The sequence below is a fragment of the Phoxinus phoxinus genome (genome assembly GCF_949152265.1).
Source record: "Phoxinus phoxinus genome assembly, chromosome: 11".
NCBI lineage: Eukaryota > Metazoa > Chordata > Actinopteri > Cypriniformes > Leuciscidae > Phoxinus > Phoxinus phoxinus.
The window spans coordinates 13393539-13408621 of NC_136886.1; the positions used below are offsets into that span (position 1 = coordinate 13393539).

The 15083-nt window shown below is 37.6% G+C and overlaps 1 protein-coding gene across 1 annotated transcript in view; it reads left to right on the forward strand.

The window, feature by feature from the left end:
* The window catches only part of nos1apa (nitric oxide synthase 1 (neuronal) adaptor protein a), a 96231-nt gene that overhangs the window by 77306 nt on the left and 3842 nt on the right, over nt 1-15083 (forward strand). The window contains 4 exon segments of the mRNA XM_079627297.1: nt 319-484; nt 3283-3347; nt 3349-3433; nt 13369-13657. Of these exon segments, the coding sequence (XP_079483423.1) occupies nt 319-484; nt 3283-3347; nt 3349-3433; nt 13369-13657 (605 nt within the window).

The window sequence follows — 15083 nt, forward strand, 5'->3', positions numbered from 1 at the left end:
GATGCATTTACAGAGCTTTTAGAGATGTCCGACCTTAAGTATATGAATAATTTCAAGTAGGACTTTGAAATGCTCAGAATAACAACGATAAAACTTAATTTTGTTTCCTTGAACTCTTTAAATTTGAATAATGCTTTTAAGTAGAAGTTTTACTGAAGTTGAAAAGTAAAGGGAGTTTGAGTCTTTTGTTCTTAGCAAGGAAGACTCATGGAATAAACTGGGTCTCTGTGTTGTTGCTCTGCTGTTACGTTCTAGTTTCTCCTTGTCCATGTATTGGATGTACTTAAGCATGTACACTATCGTTTATGTGTTCCTCAGGTTCATCTGCTGAAGGATCAGCTCTCCGCAGAAGCTGCGGCGAGGATTGAGGCTCAGGCTCGAGTTCACCAGCTGCTGTTGCAGAATAAGGACCTGCTGCAGCATATTTCTCTCCTGGTCAAACAGGTTCAGGAGCTGGAGCTCAAGATGGCTGGAAATGGCTCTAGTGAGTATGATTTCTTGTGGTCAGCAGTCCTGAGAGTAACTTCTAAAACATGTTTTGTGACAAATTAATTGTGTCATAATAATGAAAGAATAAGCAGGAGTCGGTTTCATTAAAACGGTTTCATGATCTCCTTCATCCATTAAAACATCTTTATTAGATAGTTTGTTATAGATTCAAAGAAAACAAATGCATTCAAATTTAACACATTTTGGTATGGAATTATTTATGTAGTCTTTTTTTTTTTTTGTCATCATGCAATAATTCACTAATAATCAGGCTGTACAATACATCCATGCGTAGAATAGAGCAGTATTGTTTTTCTGTTGTCATTTATTTATCTTCATGCTAGCAATAAACAATTAGCCTAGCACACCTGCAAATAATTGATAGGCGTAGGATATAGGCTATTGCCAAAAATCTGATACATAAACTAGTAAAATAAATCCTTCACACTATCGCAACATATATAAAAAATATACACTCTTTACTTCTAACCTTCACTTCAGAGCAAGTGTAAGTGTGACGCTTGGGACAGACGAGGATGGGAGCTCTTTATCATGCAAGCTAATGTTAAAGACAGCACATCTCAATGTTCTGCTGGTCTATATGAGAATGTCCTCAAATGAACTGCTTTAAAATAAGCCTGAAATTAACCCCTGTGGGGAATGTGCATGCGATGATGGGAGAGAAGTTAAAAAGCCAAGTGACATTAAAGGGTTAGATCAGGATTTTAGACATGAATCTCTATAGCTCCCCCATAAGCAGTGTGGTGCATTGACCATGACTTACCCCCGACAGCGTCCTGTGAGCCGAGCTCCGGTCCAGTTTTGGTCAAGATGAAATTAGTCCGGCAAGTTTGCTGGGGTCACGGCAATAAAGCTTTTTTCTTCTCAAATCAATATGTGTTCAAAAGAGTGATATATTTAAAGCACAAAACCGCTGCCTATGGAGAGGTCAGACCTCGTAATGGCTTAGCACTATTTTCTTCCCCGTCATGTCACTGCGCGCTGCCGCTACCCTACAGCCAGCTGCGAGCTGCGCAGGCGCACACCACTTTTTCAGTTGTTCGGCAGTGTTTACAGCAGTGTTTACGTGCTCAGAACAGCTACACGAACGAGCTAACATAGCTACTCACCAAGAGCGATCAGTTTGTACAAGCTTTGTACAAAATGGTGCGGACTTGTGACTATCCGGACTGTACAAACAAAGATGTGGCGCTTTCTCCTCACACATTTACGAGTTGTAAACAAAGTTACACGTGCGCGGCTCGCAGCTGGCTGTAGGTAGCGGCAGCGCGCAGTGACATGACGGGGAAGAAAATAGTGCTAAGCCATTACGAGGTCTGACCTCTCCATAGGCAGCGGTTTTGCGCTTTAAATATATCACTCTTTTGAACACATATTGATTTGAGAAGAAAAAAGCTTTATTGCCGTGACCCCAGCAAACTTGCCGGACTAATTTCATCTTGACCAAAACTGGACCGGAGCTCGGCTCACAGGACGCTGTCGGGGGTAAGTCATGGTCAATGCACCACACTGCTTATGGGGGAGCTATAGAGATTCATGTCTAAAATCCTGATCTAACCCTTTAAATGTGATTGAGAGAGAGGGGGGGGAACGGGTGGGAGGGTCTGAGTTAAAGGCAAAGAGAGTGAAGGAGAGCTGCTGAAACACATCGGATATATTCAGAGAGGGCAAGTGAGGATGCGTTGCAGGGGTAAGAGCACCGTTATTAACCTGATGGAGTAAATGGGGAAATAAAGTGGAGCAGAACTGACATTGAAGTGTTTTTTTTTATATGAGGAAAGGCAGATGACATCTGAAATGGAAAGACTGAACACCAGATTTGGGGAACATTCTTTGAAAAAGTATTTTGAAAAGTTACTAGCAACTCTGAAGTTGTTAATTTAAAATGTTAACCCTAAGAATGCCATATTGATTACTTATCTACTTGGTCAGTCAGCAACTTATTGTCGAATAAGTTTTAGCTCATTCTGTCGGAGTGTAAGAATGTGTCTCTGATGTAAACTCTCTAAAACCACCAGCCTATTCATACAGGGATTCTTTAAGAACTAGACAGGGTTCAGGCAGACCACTGACTATTTTGAAAAGTTCAAAAGTTTGGGGTCGGTAATGTTTTTAAAAAGAAATCTTTTAAGTTCACCAAAGCTGAATTTATTTAATAATAAAAAAATATATTTAAAGCAATATTTTTTTAATATATTTTATTAAAATAACTCTCCTAATATATTTTAAAATAAAATGAATTCCTGTGATTGTAAAGCTGAATTTTCAGCATCATTACTTCAGTCTTCAGTGTCACATGATCCTTCTAAAATTATTCTAATATGCTGATTTGCTGCTCAAGTAACATATAACGACTTATCACAGTTGAAAACAGTTGAGCTGTTATATTAAAAATATATATTTTATGGTGCAAACCGTGATACATTTCCCCTCAGGATTCTTTGGTGAGCAGAAAGTTCAAAAGACAGCATTTATTTAAAATGTATATATTTTTTGTAACAATATAAATGTTTTTACTGTCACTTTTGATCAATTTAATGTGTACTTGCTGAATGCTTACTGCCCCCAAACTTTTGCACAGCAGTATTTTACTTATGTTTTATTGTATTTATGTATTTATTGTTTTTGCCCATCTTTTTTCTTTTACTTTTCAGTTTGCTTTAAAGTTTTTTTTTTTTGGAGCTTTAGTTTAAAATTCATGTGAAGCGCTCTCAGGCCCTTGAAATGAACCAAGTGTGAAAATGCCCTCAATCTCTCTCTGTCTTTCAACAGTGGGCTCTCAAGACAGTCTCCTTGAAATCACCTTCCGTGCTAACGTGCCCCCAGTCCTATGCGACCCCCACCACCCCAAGACCAGAGGACGCCATCCTACCTCCGCTCAACGACGGGACGCCGCTCTCCCTGCCGCTGTGCAGCCCAATAGGTAGGGACCAGTGCTTGATCAAGTTTGAGTGTTTCCGCTTTCTCCCTGGACCACCCCAACAGGATGAGAGCCCCGACACGTCATCCCAAGGCGTCTCGCCCTCATCACGGGACGAGCTTCTGGGTAGCCTTGAGCTGCTAAAGTTCCGCGAGTCGGGAATTGCTTCCGAGTACGAGTCAAACACAGATGATAGTGATGAAAGCTGGGGACCGCAGGACGAGAGCAGTCTGCGTCTGCTCAATGTCCTGAACAAACATGCCCCCTCTGACTGCTTGGAGGACGAAATTGCTGTTTAATGTGATTTTGTGCACACGGCTTCGAAAAACACTGCTTGATGCTCTGCTTCAACGGCCAATCAATGTCAAAATTGTCAAACCACCTACCGCTGTTTGTACTGCTGATAATTCTGGGAGACCAGGTGACTTTTACCCATTTGGTGGCTGTTTTGTTTGTTACCTTTTATGTGATGTATTGATGAGGAAACGGTCTCAAAGCATAGTAAATGCTGTTGTCTCCATTTTGAAGTTTAGGGACACACGTTAGATGTCAGATTCTTGTATCTCCTCTAATGGGACTTTCACACATCAGCGATTCTAGTGGCAGTGTTGTTGGTCATAATGGCCGCCCCTACTTCCGAACACTTCAGTGTTGTTGGTGGGCTGTGCAACTGACCATAACTTTTGATCTCAAGTTAGATATATTGCTTGGGAATATAAGATGCATTCTAATTTGACAAAAAAAGTGTTTTTTGCTACTAAAAGTTGACATTCTGTGTACAATTGCAGCAGTGCATAATATGAATCATTTTTTACATGTTAGTAACACATCATACGATCAATTAACAATGAATAGTATATATATTAGGGCTGTCAAAAGATTAATCGCGATTAATCGCATCCAAAATAAAAGTTTGTGTTTACATAATATGTGTGTGTACTGTGTATAATTATTTGTATATATATATATATATATATATATATATATATATATATATATATATATATATATATATATAAAAACACACACAATCATGTATATATTTAAGAAAAATTGGTTATTTATATATAATATAAATTATATAAATGTATATACAGTATATAAATTCAAATATTTCTTAAATATATACATGAATGTGTGTGTATTTATACATAATAATTATACACAGTACACCTATATTATGCAAGCACAAACTTTTATTTTGGATGCGATTAATATTTTGACAGCCCTAATTTATATATAGTAATATTTAATATTATTATTAGTTTATTTATAATAATTATGGTTTTATTTATAAATGAACAAATTTAACATTATTCTAAAGTCTTAATGTGATATCCCTTCATACACTGTAAAAACAAATTGCTACCTTCAATTAAGTACAATCAACTTGGATGTTCAAGTAATTTCAACTTAAATTACATTAAACTGAATAAAAAAAAAACAAGTTGAATCTTGTATAACTTGTTGAAAATTTCTGAAAAGTTCAAAATTGCTTAAATTATTGTGATGAGTTAAAGCAATGTAAAAACATATGTTGTCCTAACTTATTGATCATATAATTTTTTCAGAATATGGCAGTGACAAATCTAGAAAAGAGGAATAGAAAAAAGTGAAATCGCTCACAGAAGGCGGACCATGTCGAACATTTTCACTCCTATTGGTAGCTGGCACATCACATTGATACTCATTTGCATGACGTTCTAAACTTTGTTGCATCTCTGAAAACCCTTGTCGTTGTGAATCGCTGTACGTGTTAACGCTCCTTTAGAGTCCACAAAGCAATTGCTGGATATTCACAAATAAGTCATTGTTTTTAACTACAAGAGATACAGTACATCTTTATGAAATGAACTTTAGAACAAATTTGATACATTAGCCTGTGATATTGTATCTATAACATCAGTTGTACAGTTGCAGGTTTGTTTCTGGGCAGTATTAAGTATGTAGTATGTACTGATATGCTCAGCCACTTAGACCACCTTTCATCAGAAGTGCTCAGAATGAAGACAATTACCCCGCTACATCTGTTTTAGCATGCACGACAGAACAGACTCTTAATTGAATGACTGTGGACTGAGGACGCTACGCTAATTATACCCTAAGGGTAACGAGGCGTCTAAACCGGTCAGATCTTTACCAACAAGAACCCCAATTAGTGTCAGAATTTTCACAACCCACATACTTTATTCATTATTTTTGAACTCAGAAGAGCTTGTCGTGTCTGACTGCTTTACATATGTTTTGCTTTCTTGCATTCAGTTTCTTCTGTGCTTCTAAAAAGTGATATTTCAATGTCTTACCTGTACCTCTCTGATAAACTACTCGCTTCTTTAACCTCTCTGTTTATATTTTCCCATCCCCTCTCTCTCTCTCTCTATCTCTCCCTTTCTCTCTCTCTCTCTGTGTGCCCAGTGTCATTTAGAGCCAGACAAGTGCACACGATTAGCTTGGTAATAATAGGGTGGTAAGCAAGTCTTCCCACACATACAGGATATTGAAAGAATTGTTGCTCTTAAATGTCTGTATTTTACTCCATTTATGCACCTTTTTTCTTTACACAAAACTTAAATTAAGCATTTACCATCTTTAAATCTCCCTTAGGCTTGTAACAAAATCTTCCCACAGATTCTTGGCTGCATCTCTGAGGGATTCATGACCAGTCGTGTTGTCTCGCAGCAGGTCCGGAGGCCAAGACCCAGCTGTGAGCTGTGGTCTAAATCCTCCTCAGGGAAACGTGTTGTTGTCTGAACGCAAGAAGACTGGTGTTGTTCTTTTTTCTGATTTCTCCTCCTTCAAGGACACAGTACATTTGCATTAGTGGTGTTTGCTTGAGGCACAAGCGTTACGGTTACTGTTAAATGCAAGTTTGGGATTTGAGCAAGTCAAAATAAGTAGTATTAGTGCATAATTCATCCCACGTGCATGTCGTTTTTTTTCCAGGCATGATTGATAACTCAAACCATGCAGCTTTTTGATCAGAAGTGTGATGTTTCTTTTCTCACCAATCATATGATTTTTTTGCAAGGTGAACGATAAAATAATTGAATACAACTATAATGTCTGTAGTTCATAATATCAATTATTCATGTTTTTTGCATATCCAAGCTTAAGTTTTCATTTGTATGTAAATAATCAAATATTTGAAGTATTAAAGGGGTAGTTCACCCAAAAATGAAAATTCTGTCATTACTCACCCTCATGTCGTTCCAAACCCGTAAGACCTTCGTTCATCTTCTGAACACAAGTTAGGATATTTTTTGATGAAATAATAGACTGCAATTATATTACCATTTCCAAAGCCCATGAAGGTAATTAAGACATCGTTAAAATAGTCTGTAACTACAGTGGTTCAACCTTAATGTTGATGCGATAATAATACTTTTTGTGCACCAAAAACTAAAATAACGACTTTATTCAAAAATCCCTTCTCTTCTGTGTCAGAAAGCTCTCGGATTTAATAAAAAATATTTTAATTTGTGTTCCGAAGGTGAACAAAGGTCTAACGGGTTTAGAACGACGTGAGGGTGAGTAATTACTGACAGAATCTCATTTTGGGTGAACTAACCCTTTAAATGCTCGTCGTCCGTCACTTGGAGTGGCCACACGGCGATAACAGCAGATTGTAGTCTGATTAATGTCTGGATTAAACTGATCTACAATACTTTTTAATTTTCTAGGTCTGTTAGTCCAACTTTGCAAAAACCAAACTGGTATGATTTTTCATAAGACTTAAGCTTAAACATTACATTTTGTGAAAAAAACTCATTGCTTTATTATTTGCCTCCATTCAATCAACAACCTATTGATAGAACAATTGTTAGTTCCCACCCTACTTTTTTTTTGATAGTCTGTTCACTCAAATGTATGTCACAATATGAAAGAAAAGATCTGTTGCTACTTCTGTTTCATTGAGCACGTTTACATGCACACCAATATGCCGATAATTCCCAAAAATCAAGTTCTTGAAATAACCCGTTGTCCCGGTTTACATGTAAATCAATAGCCCTGCAACGCAAGTAAACTGCATTTACAAGACTTTATTAATAAATCGGGTTATTTCCCAGTAGTGCATTAAAGCATAAAGTATTCTAACATGTCAGCAGGAAATTTATGAACTCGTATATTATATGCAGTTACAGAGGCAGCATTTCCACTGAACTTCTAATTCGGCTACATGAGATGAAAGCACATTTTTTTATAATTTCTTATGTCAAGAAAGCACCCTTCTGTCTGGCTGGATGTCTGGATGTGCTTAAATCCGCAGTAAAGATGCTTTCCTGTCACATATCACACATGCGCACTGCAATAAGACGGCAGAACGCAGCTTAATGCGTTTACATGCCGGGAGAAATCAGGGTAAGGTGCAAAAATCTAGCTGTGTTGATCAGTTTATGCTTAAGCCGTTTATGGCTTTACTCCAATAAAGGAAAACAGGTTAACGTGTTTACAAGATAACATGCATTGTCGACTTAAGCGTAATTGGGTTAAGAACGCACTCACTGTGACTTTAAAGTTTGTGTAAGTGCATTTCTAGAACCTTGGCGGTGGGCTCTTTGGATTTGAAAAGTAATTTGCTTAGAACTGCCCACAAAGCCCTAACCACTCTATAGAAACTCTTTGAAAACCGCTCAAAACATTAACATTTTTACACGAGCATACTCAACTAAAAAAATCTTTTATATGATACTAATGCCTGAGGAATCATTGCTAATTATTTAAAATGTATTAATTTGCTATTAATCTTGTCCTTGAATCCTAGCCACTGCTACTTTTTGAGAAAAAAACATTCCACAGTCTTTGGCGTCATGAATAATAAACCATCACTTGTCCCTTCCGTAGCTTACTGCAGCTTTTCAAAGTATATGACTCATTTCAAAGCCATTTGCAATGACATTTTTAAGAGCTTTGCAGTGCCACTGCGTGACTGTGTTCATTCAGTGTGAGAGTCGTTGTCAGTGAATGTTCAGCGACATGCATCAAGTTGAATTACTGGATCAAGGTGTTCTTTAGCTTTTGAAAACGGCTGCACACATTGGCATCACTTTAATAGCCATCTCTAAGTGAACACTTTGTTACACGTCGGCCTACATCTATCGTGAATATCACAGTTGATTGACTTTCCTAGTTAAGATGAGGTTCAATCCTTCTGCGATTCCAAGAATCGCTGGCACACAAATGAAACCACTTCAGATGCCATATGCAAGCACAGCTGCTTCAAGAAATAGAAATAACCACTAAAACGTGTGCTCACAAAACCAGCAAGTGCAGAGAACACCCTCTGAATCGCTGTGTAATTTAACGGATGCTCTGGAGCATCGCTGTCTCATCTTTGCACGCTCGGGGAAACGAGCGGCTGTCGGATTGATCCTTCTCCCTGCGGCGTAATTGAAATTGCATAACAATATCACATCTCATTTTAGTACAGCTGCCGCTTCTGAGAGAAGCTGTTGGGAACTCGAGTCGGGTGCTTCTGAATTAGAAGCTCAAGCCCGGGCCAACCTGCTCGCTCTGTAGTGTTCAGCTCCATCTATTGTAGAGACCGTAAACTCTCGTTCTATTTCCTTTCAGGATTACAAAACTAGACATTTAAGACCTACTAGGGTACTCGAGGAGATGTGAATTGCGAAGTCCGGGCCACCGACCTATTTAGATTGTCGCTGCACTTGACTGGAAAAAAATCCTTCATGTTATAAAGTGAACTCCAATACAGTTCAGTTGATTGAACTCCTTTATGCCCTAGAAGGGTGACACACCATGAAATTAAAACTGCCCTTTAAATAAAACGAATTAATTGCCTATATTTCACAGAATGCACTGTTACGCGCCTTTAGTCCAATCTGGTTTCAATGATTTATTCAAAGACACATGATCGTCGATCAAGGGGATAAGCTGTCATTGTCTCGAGTCTACTTGCTCCAAATCCCCATTTCATCGGTGATAAACTTGCAGATAGTTGCATGTTCCTGCTTGACATTGATGTGGCAGAGCCTTTGATTAATTATTGATCTGAGAAGTCGAACGAAAATGGGGGCATTGTCTCCCATTATGTTCAGTGTTATTTTATTTATTTTTCTCCAGTGGCAGAACATTGCCATAAAAACATCCTCACATCTATATTTTATGTGTTCAGTGCCGGTTTTGGTCTCACCTTAATTTTAACACTGTTCTGATATATTTTGAGATTTATCATCTTTCAATGCATTTTTTTTTTAATTGCTGGTGTGGCTTCCAATACGCTGGGTATACGAAGGGTTTCTATGCCGTCTACGGTTTTTGGTGGTGCCACTTTTTGTTGCTCTTGTGAGGTTTATTTCCTTTCTAGCCTTAAATGCGCTACAGTATATCTACAGTACCAAGGAGACTAGTCCGCCAGCAGTGCTGTTCAACAGAGATAAAGGTAATGGATAGTCTTAACAGTGCAGTTTACTTGTGGAGTTCTCTGCCCTTTTCATTTAGGAGTCCTGAGATTGGTGCTTTTATTCTGGACCGCTGTGCCATTATAGCGCTCCGCCTCGTTTGTGTTAATGATGGAGCTGATAACAGGGATGGGGAGTCAGATGGAGCAAATGCATTCTGAGTTACTCCACCTTGACCCTCTCATCATGTGTTATCCAGGGCTAACTTATTTTACCCATCCCCCTGCCCTCGTGTTTAAAGATTCATGCTAGAAAGGGGGTTCAAATGAATTATTGATGTTTGGCCCATCTTCTGCTGACCTGAACATCTGCTAGGTCAAACAAGTTGGAGATAATGGGTTAAAATGCTTTATTTATTCATTGTTATTTTCCAAGTGTTGGAGATGGTAGTGTTTGGCTTGGGCTCTAGATATATTTACTCTGTTCAGCAGTTCATTTTTGATTCTTTACCACATGATGTAGTGCATCATGAAATACAAAATCTGGCCACTTTTGATTATTTTTGTACAGTTCATAAATAAAGGGGTATTGATCATCAGGGTTCCCTCTGTCATGGAAAACCTAGAAATATGTCTTCAGAATTAGTGCTGTCAAATCGATTAATCGCATCTAACATTAAAAGTTTTTGTTTATAATGTATGTGTATATATTTTAGTTGTGCGTGCGTGCGTGCCTCCGTTTACTATGCATGTATGTATGTATATATATATATATATGCATAGTTATATATTTTTTTACAGTCTATGGTGTCTACACACACACTCATATATAATAATATTATACATGCATATATTATATAAACAAAAATGTTTACATTAGATGCGATTTAATCACAATCAATTGTTTTGACAGCACTAATAAATATCAATGATATCATATATGAAATGGAATGTCTTTCCCAAATTTTTTTAAATATTAATACAAAATACCAAAATATTTTATCTGTTGAAAATTGTAAGTGCAGTCCTTGCTGTAAGTGGATTTTTAAAAACCATTATGCACTAAACGACTGGATATAACAAAGAAATGAATTAGTCAAAAACGAGTGGTAACCCTGTACACATGCAGTGTGTGTGTGTGTGTGTGTGTGTGTGTGTGTGTGTGTGTGTGTGTGTGTGTGTGTGTGTGTGTGTGTGTGTGTGTGTGTGTGTGTGTGTGTGTGTGTGTGTGTGTGTGTGTGTGTGTGTGTGTGTGTGTGTGTGTGTGTGTGTGTGTGTGTGTGTGTGTGTGTGTGTGTGTGTGTGTGTGTGTGTGTGTGTGTGTGTGTGTGTGTTTGTGTGCGGGCTGGACACCCTTGGGTCCAGAGGTTTCGTGCTGGGATACATCAGGAGCTCATAAACCAGCCCAGAATAGCAGCGTGTCAGACACCCTCCTAGCATTTGCCACTTTGGTGGAGCCTGACTGAGGTATTTATACTGCTGCCTCGAGCTACACGATTATGCCCAGCCCTGTGGAGAACGTTCAAATCCGATGATCATTGCGTCACGCTCGAAATTGAAAGCTGATGATTTGCTAAACATCTTTCTCACTCAAAATCTAGACTCACAGACCCATACTTTTGATTTTACGTCATACAGTCTTATCCACTTTGCACTTATTCTGTCCAAGAACTACCCACTCAGGACAAGACCAAGCACAGATTGCTTTGTGTTATGTGCTTTTTAGGAGTAGATCAATCTGAAATTAATGATATGGCACAAAACAGACTTTTTAACACTTGATATTCACATGTGTTTTTCCAGTTTTGTGTGCAATATGCACCCGACTGTCAGTAAAGGAAATGTGGGCCACTGTGGCTGATATTACACAAACATAGTTGAACTAGTCTGGGTTTTGTAACATTACCAGATTAAATAACATGATGTTGGCCATTGAAGTGCATAATAAATAATGTCACTCGGATTTCGAATGGCTTCATTAGAGTACTACTGCAGATCAATATGTGCAGTGATACAATCACATGGAACCACAGACAAGTGGCTACTTTTCTCCTGCTCATTTCTCTCCAGAGCTCATCATATCAGCATGTTGTGCTTGTTTAAGCCTCATAGTCAAATTAATGCAGATGACGCTTGAAGATCAATCCTGTGAATTATTGTTACCCAGTGGTGTGCCTGGAAAAGAAAGGCAGACGCGTCACAAATGGCAAGTTGTGGGGCTTTTTTTTTTTTTGTAAAAAAAATTTCCCTGATTACCATGGCAACAACAATGCTGTTTTTGGCACACAAACTTCCCTCATTCATCTGTTTGTCTTGCCTGCAGAGCCAAGACATTGTCAGCATCAAAATAGCTTCCCTTTGTCAAATATTTGTGTGGAAAAGCCTCTCTAGTCTCGTATGTGGCCTGTGTTTGTCGTCAACGAGAGACTGTCTAATAAGAATTCTTACTCCTCCATGAGCAAGTGTTGAAACTGTTTGAGTTTAACAAGCTGGAAATAACTTTGCCACATCAAGAGTTTCTTGAAATCACATTTGATTAGAGCCATACAGCTTTTCTTGTGAACTGCTTTGAATGGCCTAAATTGAAGCTGAATTTGAAATGGAACACAATGTCAGAGCCACTTTTGTTGGTAAATTGCTGTTTCTATCTTTCCATCTTTATCACTGTCGGTCTACTTCTCTTCGGTCACCTTTTAGGTAAAAGGTAAATGTTCATTTCTTTTTATATTGTGATGTAAAAGTTCAAAGTTGTGTTTAAATACTACTGTAGTTTCATGTTTGAGCATTAATATACTGGGGTTTTTTTAAGAATATCTGTATAGATGCAAACAATAAATCATGCTTTCTTTGTCACTTTGAATGCTAACAATGAAATAATGGTTCTGAGGTAAGAAACATGACATGTTGTGACTTTTTTTGCATGAATTTATCCATTGTTCAACATTTTATGTATAAAATGCTTAATCACCACTGCATGAAAAAAGAATGCACAATATATTGATATGACATTGAAATGTATTAGTGTTTTTTTTTTTTTTTACATTGGTATCTGTTGCTATTGATGATATATTGGATATTTAAGTGTGCATGTTTTTACATTTATATTCCATTTGCCATTACCTAATGCTCATTTATAATTTAATAACACTGTAATTTTTTGCCAACCTCAAAATGAGCCTTTTTGGTTATGCCTAAATCCACTTGTAGCATTTAGAATAATTTATGTGTTTTATGTTAAATTGATCTGTGAAATAGGTTAGAAATTGAATAATCATTATTTATCGGTTATCAGCCATAAGATAATTAATAATAATTCTAAATGATGATAATAATAATAATAAAAAGTGCATCCCTACATTTAATCTGATGGATTAAACAAGGTTAAATGTAGCAATGTTGGGTTTATGTTGAACAAATTGGTTGAATGAACAGTCTAGCAGTGTTGTGCTTTCAGTGTTAAACAGTCATGCATTTAAGTCAGTACAAAAGCTACTGAAGACACAGCTCACTTTTAAATGTTCAGTAAAGTTCCCCAGTGCCTCGCTTTGTCTGAAACCCTTTTTGCTGTTTTGTTTTTTAGTGGACCAAAGCATGTTTGAGAACTGCAATGCCGCGGAACAGCCGAAGCTGAACTTTCGTCCAGCGGGCTCCACAGACACGTCAGCCCTGGCAGGATCCAGGACGGGTGGCAGCCAGCACCTAAAAAACGCCCTGAACTTGGGCAAAGCCATGGGTGCCAAGGTAAACGACTTGCTCCGCCGAAAAGATCCCAACAGCTTTGGAGACATTGGAGTCACAGAGGTGAATAAGAACGTGGAGCCAGTGTGGTCCAACCTGACTGAGATGGGCCACAGTACAGCAAAAAACAGGTAAAGATTTCACACTCACAGCTGCAAACGGCAATGACCTCAACACGCTCATTATATTCAATTGACTTCATGCTAAGAATAAAATTGCTAGGAAGTTGTCAGCCGTAGCACTTTGTGACATTTTAATGACCATAGTGCTTCTACAGAGGCGGATTCAAGGCTGTCCCAATCTGATTCTCCCTTTTCAATGTCCCGTCTAACAAATGTCAAATAAAAAAGGAAGTATACAAAATATTCCTCTAAACATGGGTTGATTGTTGATCTGGTTCCAGTACACTTTCATCCACTAATGTTGAATGAATTTATTCCATCCAAAGTGTGTACCGTATATAAAGTCTGTATATATGCAGTCCTGGTCAGAAGTATTGGCATCCTTGGTATATGTATATATATATATATATATATATATATATAATACATATGCTGTATACAGTACATATTATGGCTGACAAAAATAACGTCTTAGTATCTGCGATTATTAATATGTTCAGTTTAACATGTTCAAATATTTAATGCAGCATCAAAGCCCTATCCTTCAAGTTCACTTAAATTAAAAGTTACATGTTTTAAAGCCGATTAAATGTTAATAATGATTATACTGTTATGTTGAATGGCTATAATTAGTAATTTCTTCCAGAAATTGAGAACAAAAATCTTATAATACAGAAAAATCTGCGATTTAATTAGTTAGTTAAATGGATTGATGGCACTAATATATTGATCAGTTCATTCAGTCCTTACAGACCGTTATTCATCGTGGCAGATGGCCGATCATATTTTTCTGTTGCAGTTCACATCTTTCAGCAGTGAATGTGAAAACAGGAGAAATGTCTTTGAACACTGTTATTATATGAGAACCCCATGGGTTACTGCTGAGATTTGATTGACATCTCTGAGAGAGAGAAAAAGTATTTTCATGCAGGCAACTGTATCCACCATCATTATCAGCAGCCTTCAAGAGAATGTACATGTGTCTATGAGTCAGTGTGTATGTGTTGCATCACGCAAACTTTGACTGGTCAAGGGTAGGGTTTAATTGGCTGGAATCTTACCAGTTGTGCAACATCTAATATACGCATTCCTTCCAGCCTTTTTTATTATATCTGCTTGTAAATTTTATGGAAATAATGCATTTATGATTAAGACAATCATTGAAAGACATTACTAGGTCTCATACTTGGAGTTAGCGCTTTAAACAAATGCCTACTTTTATGTTAGCCATCCTTCACCATTCGTGCCACAGGGATGAATGATATGTTTAAACGGATATATACGCTAAAGGGAAAAATATAAACTTTCATATCTTCAACAGATCAAGTGCAAATTCCACTATCATAAAGTAATAAATGAAATTACCGGTATGCATTTACAAGAAACCAACTTCTTATTATCTCTAGAAAGGCTATTATTACATAGCATGTGACAT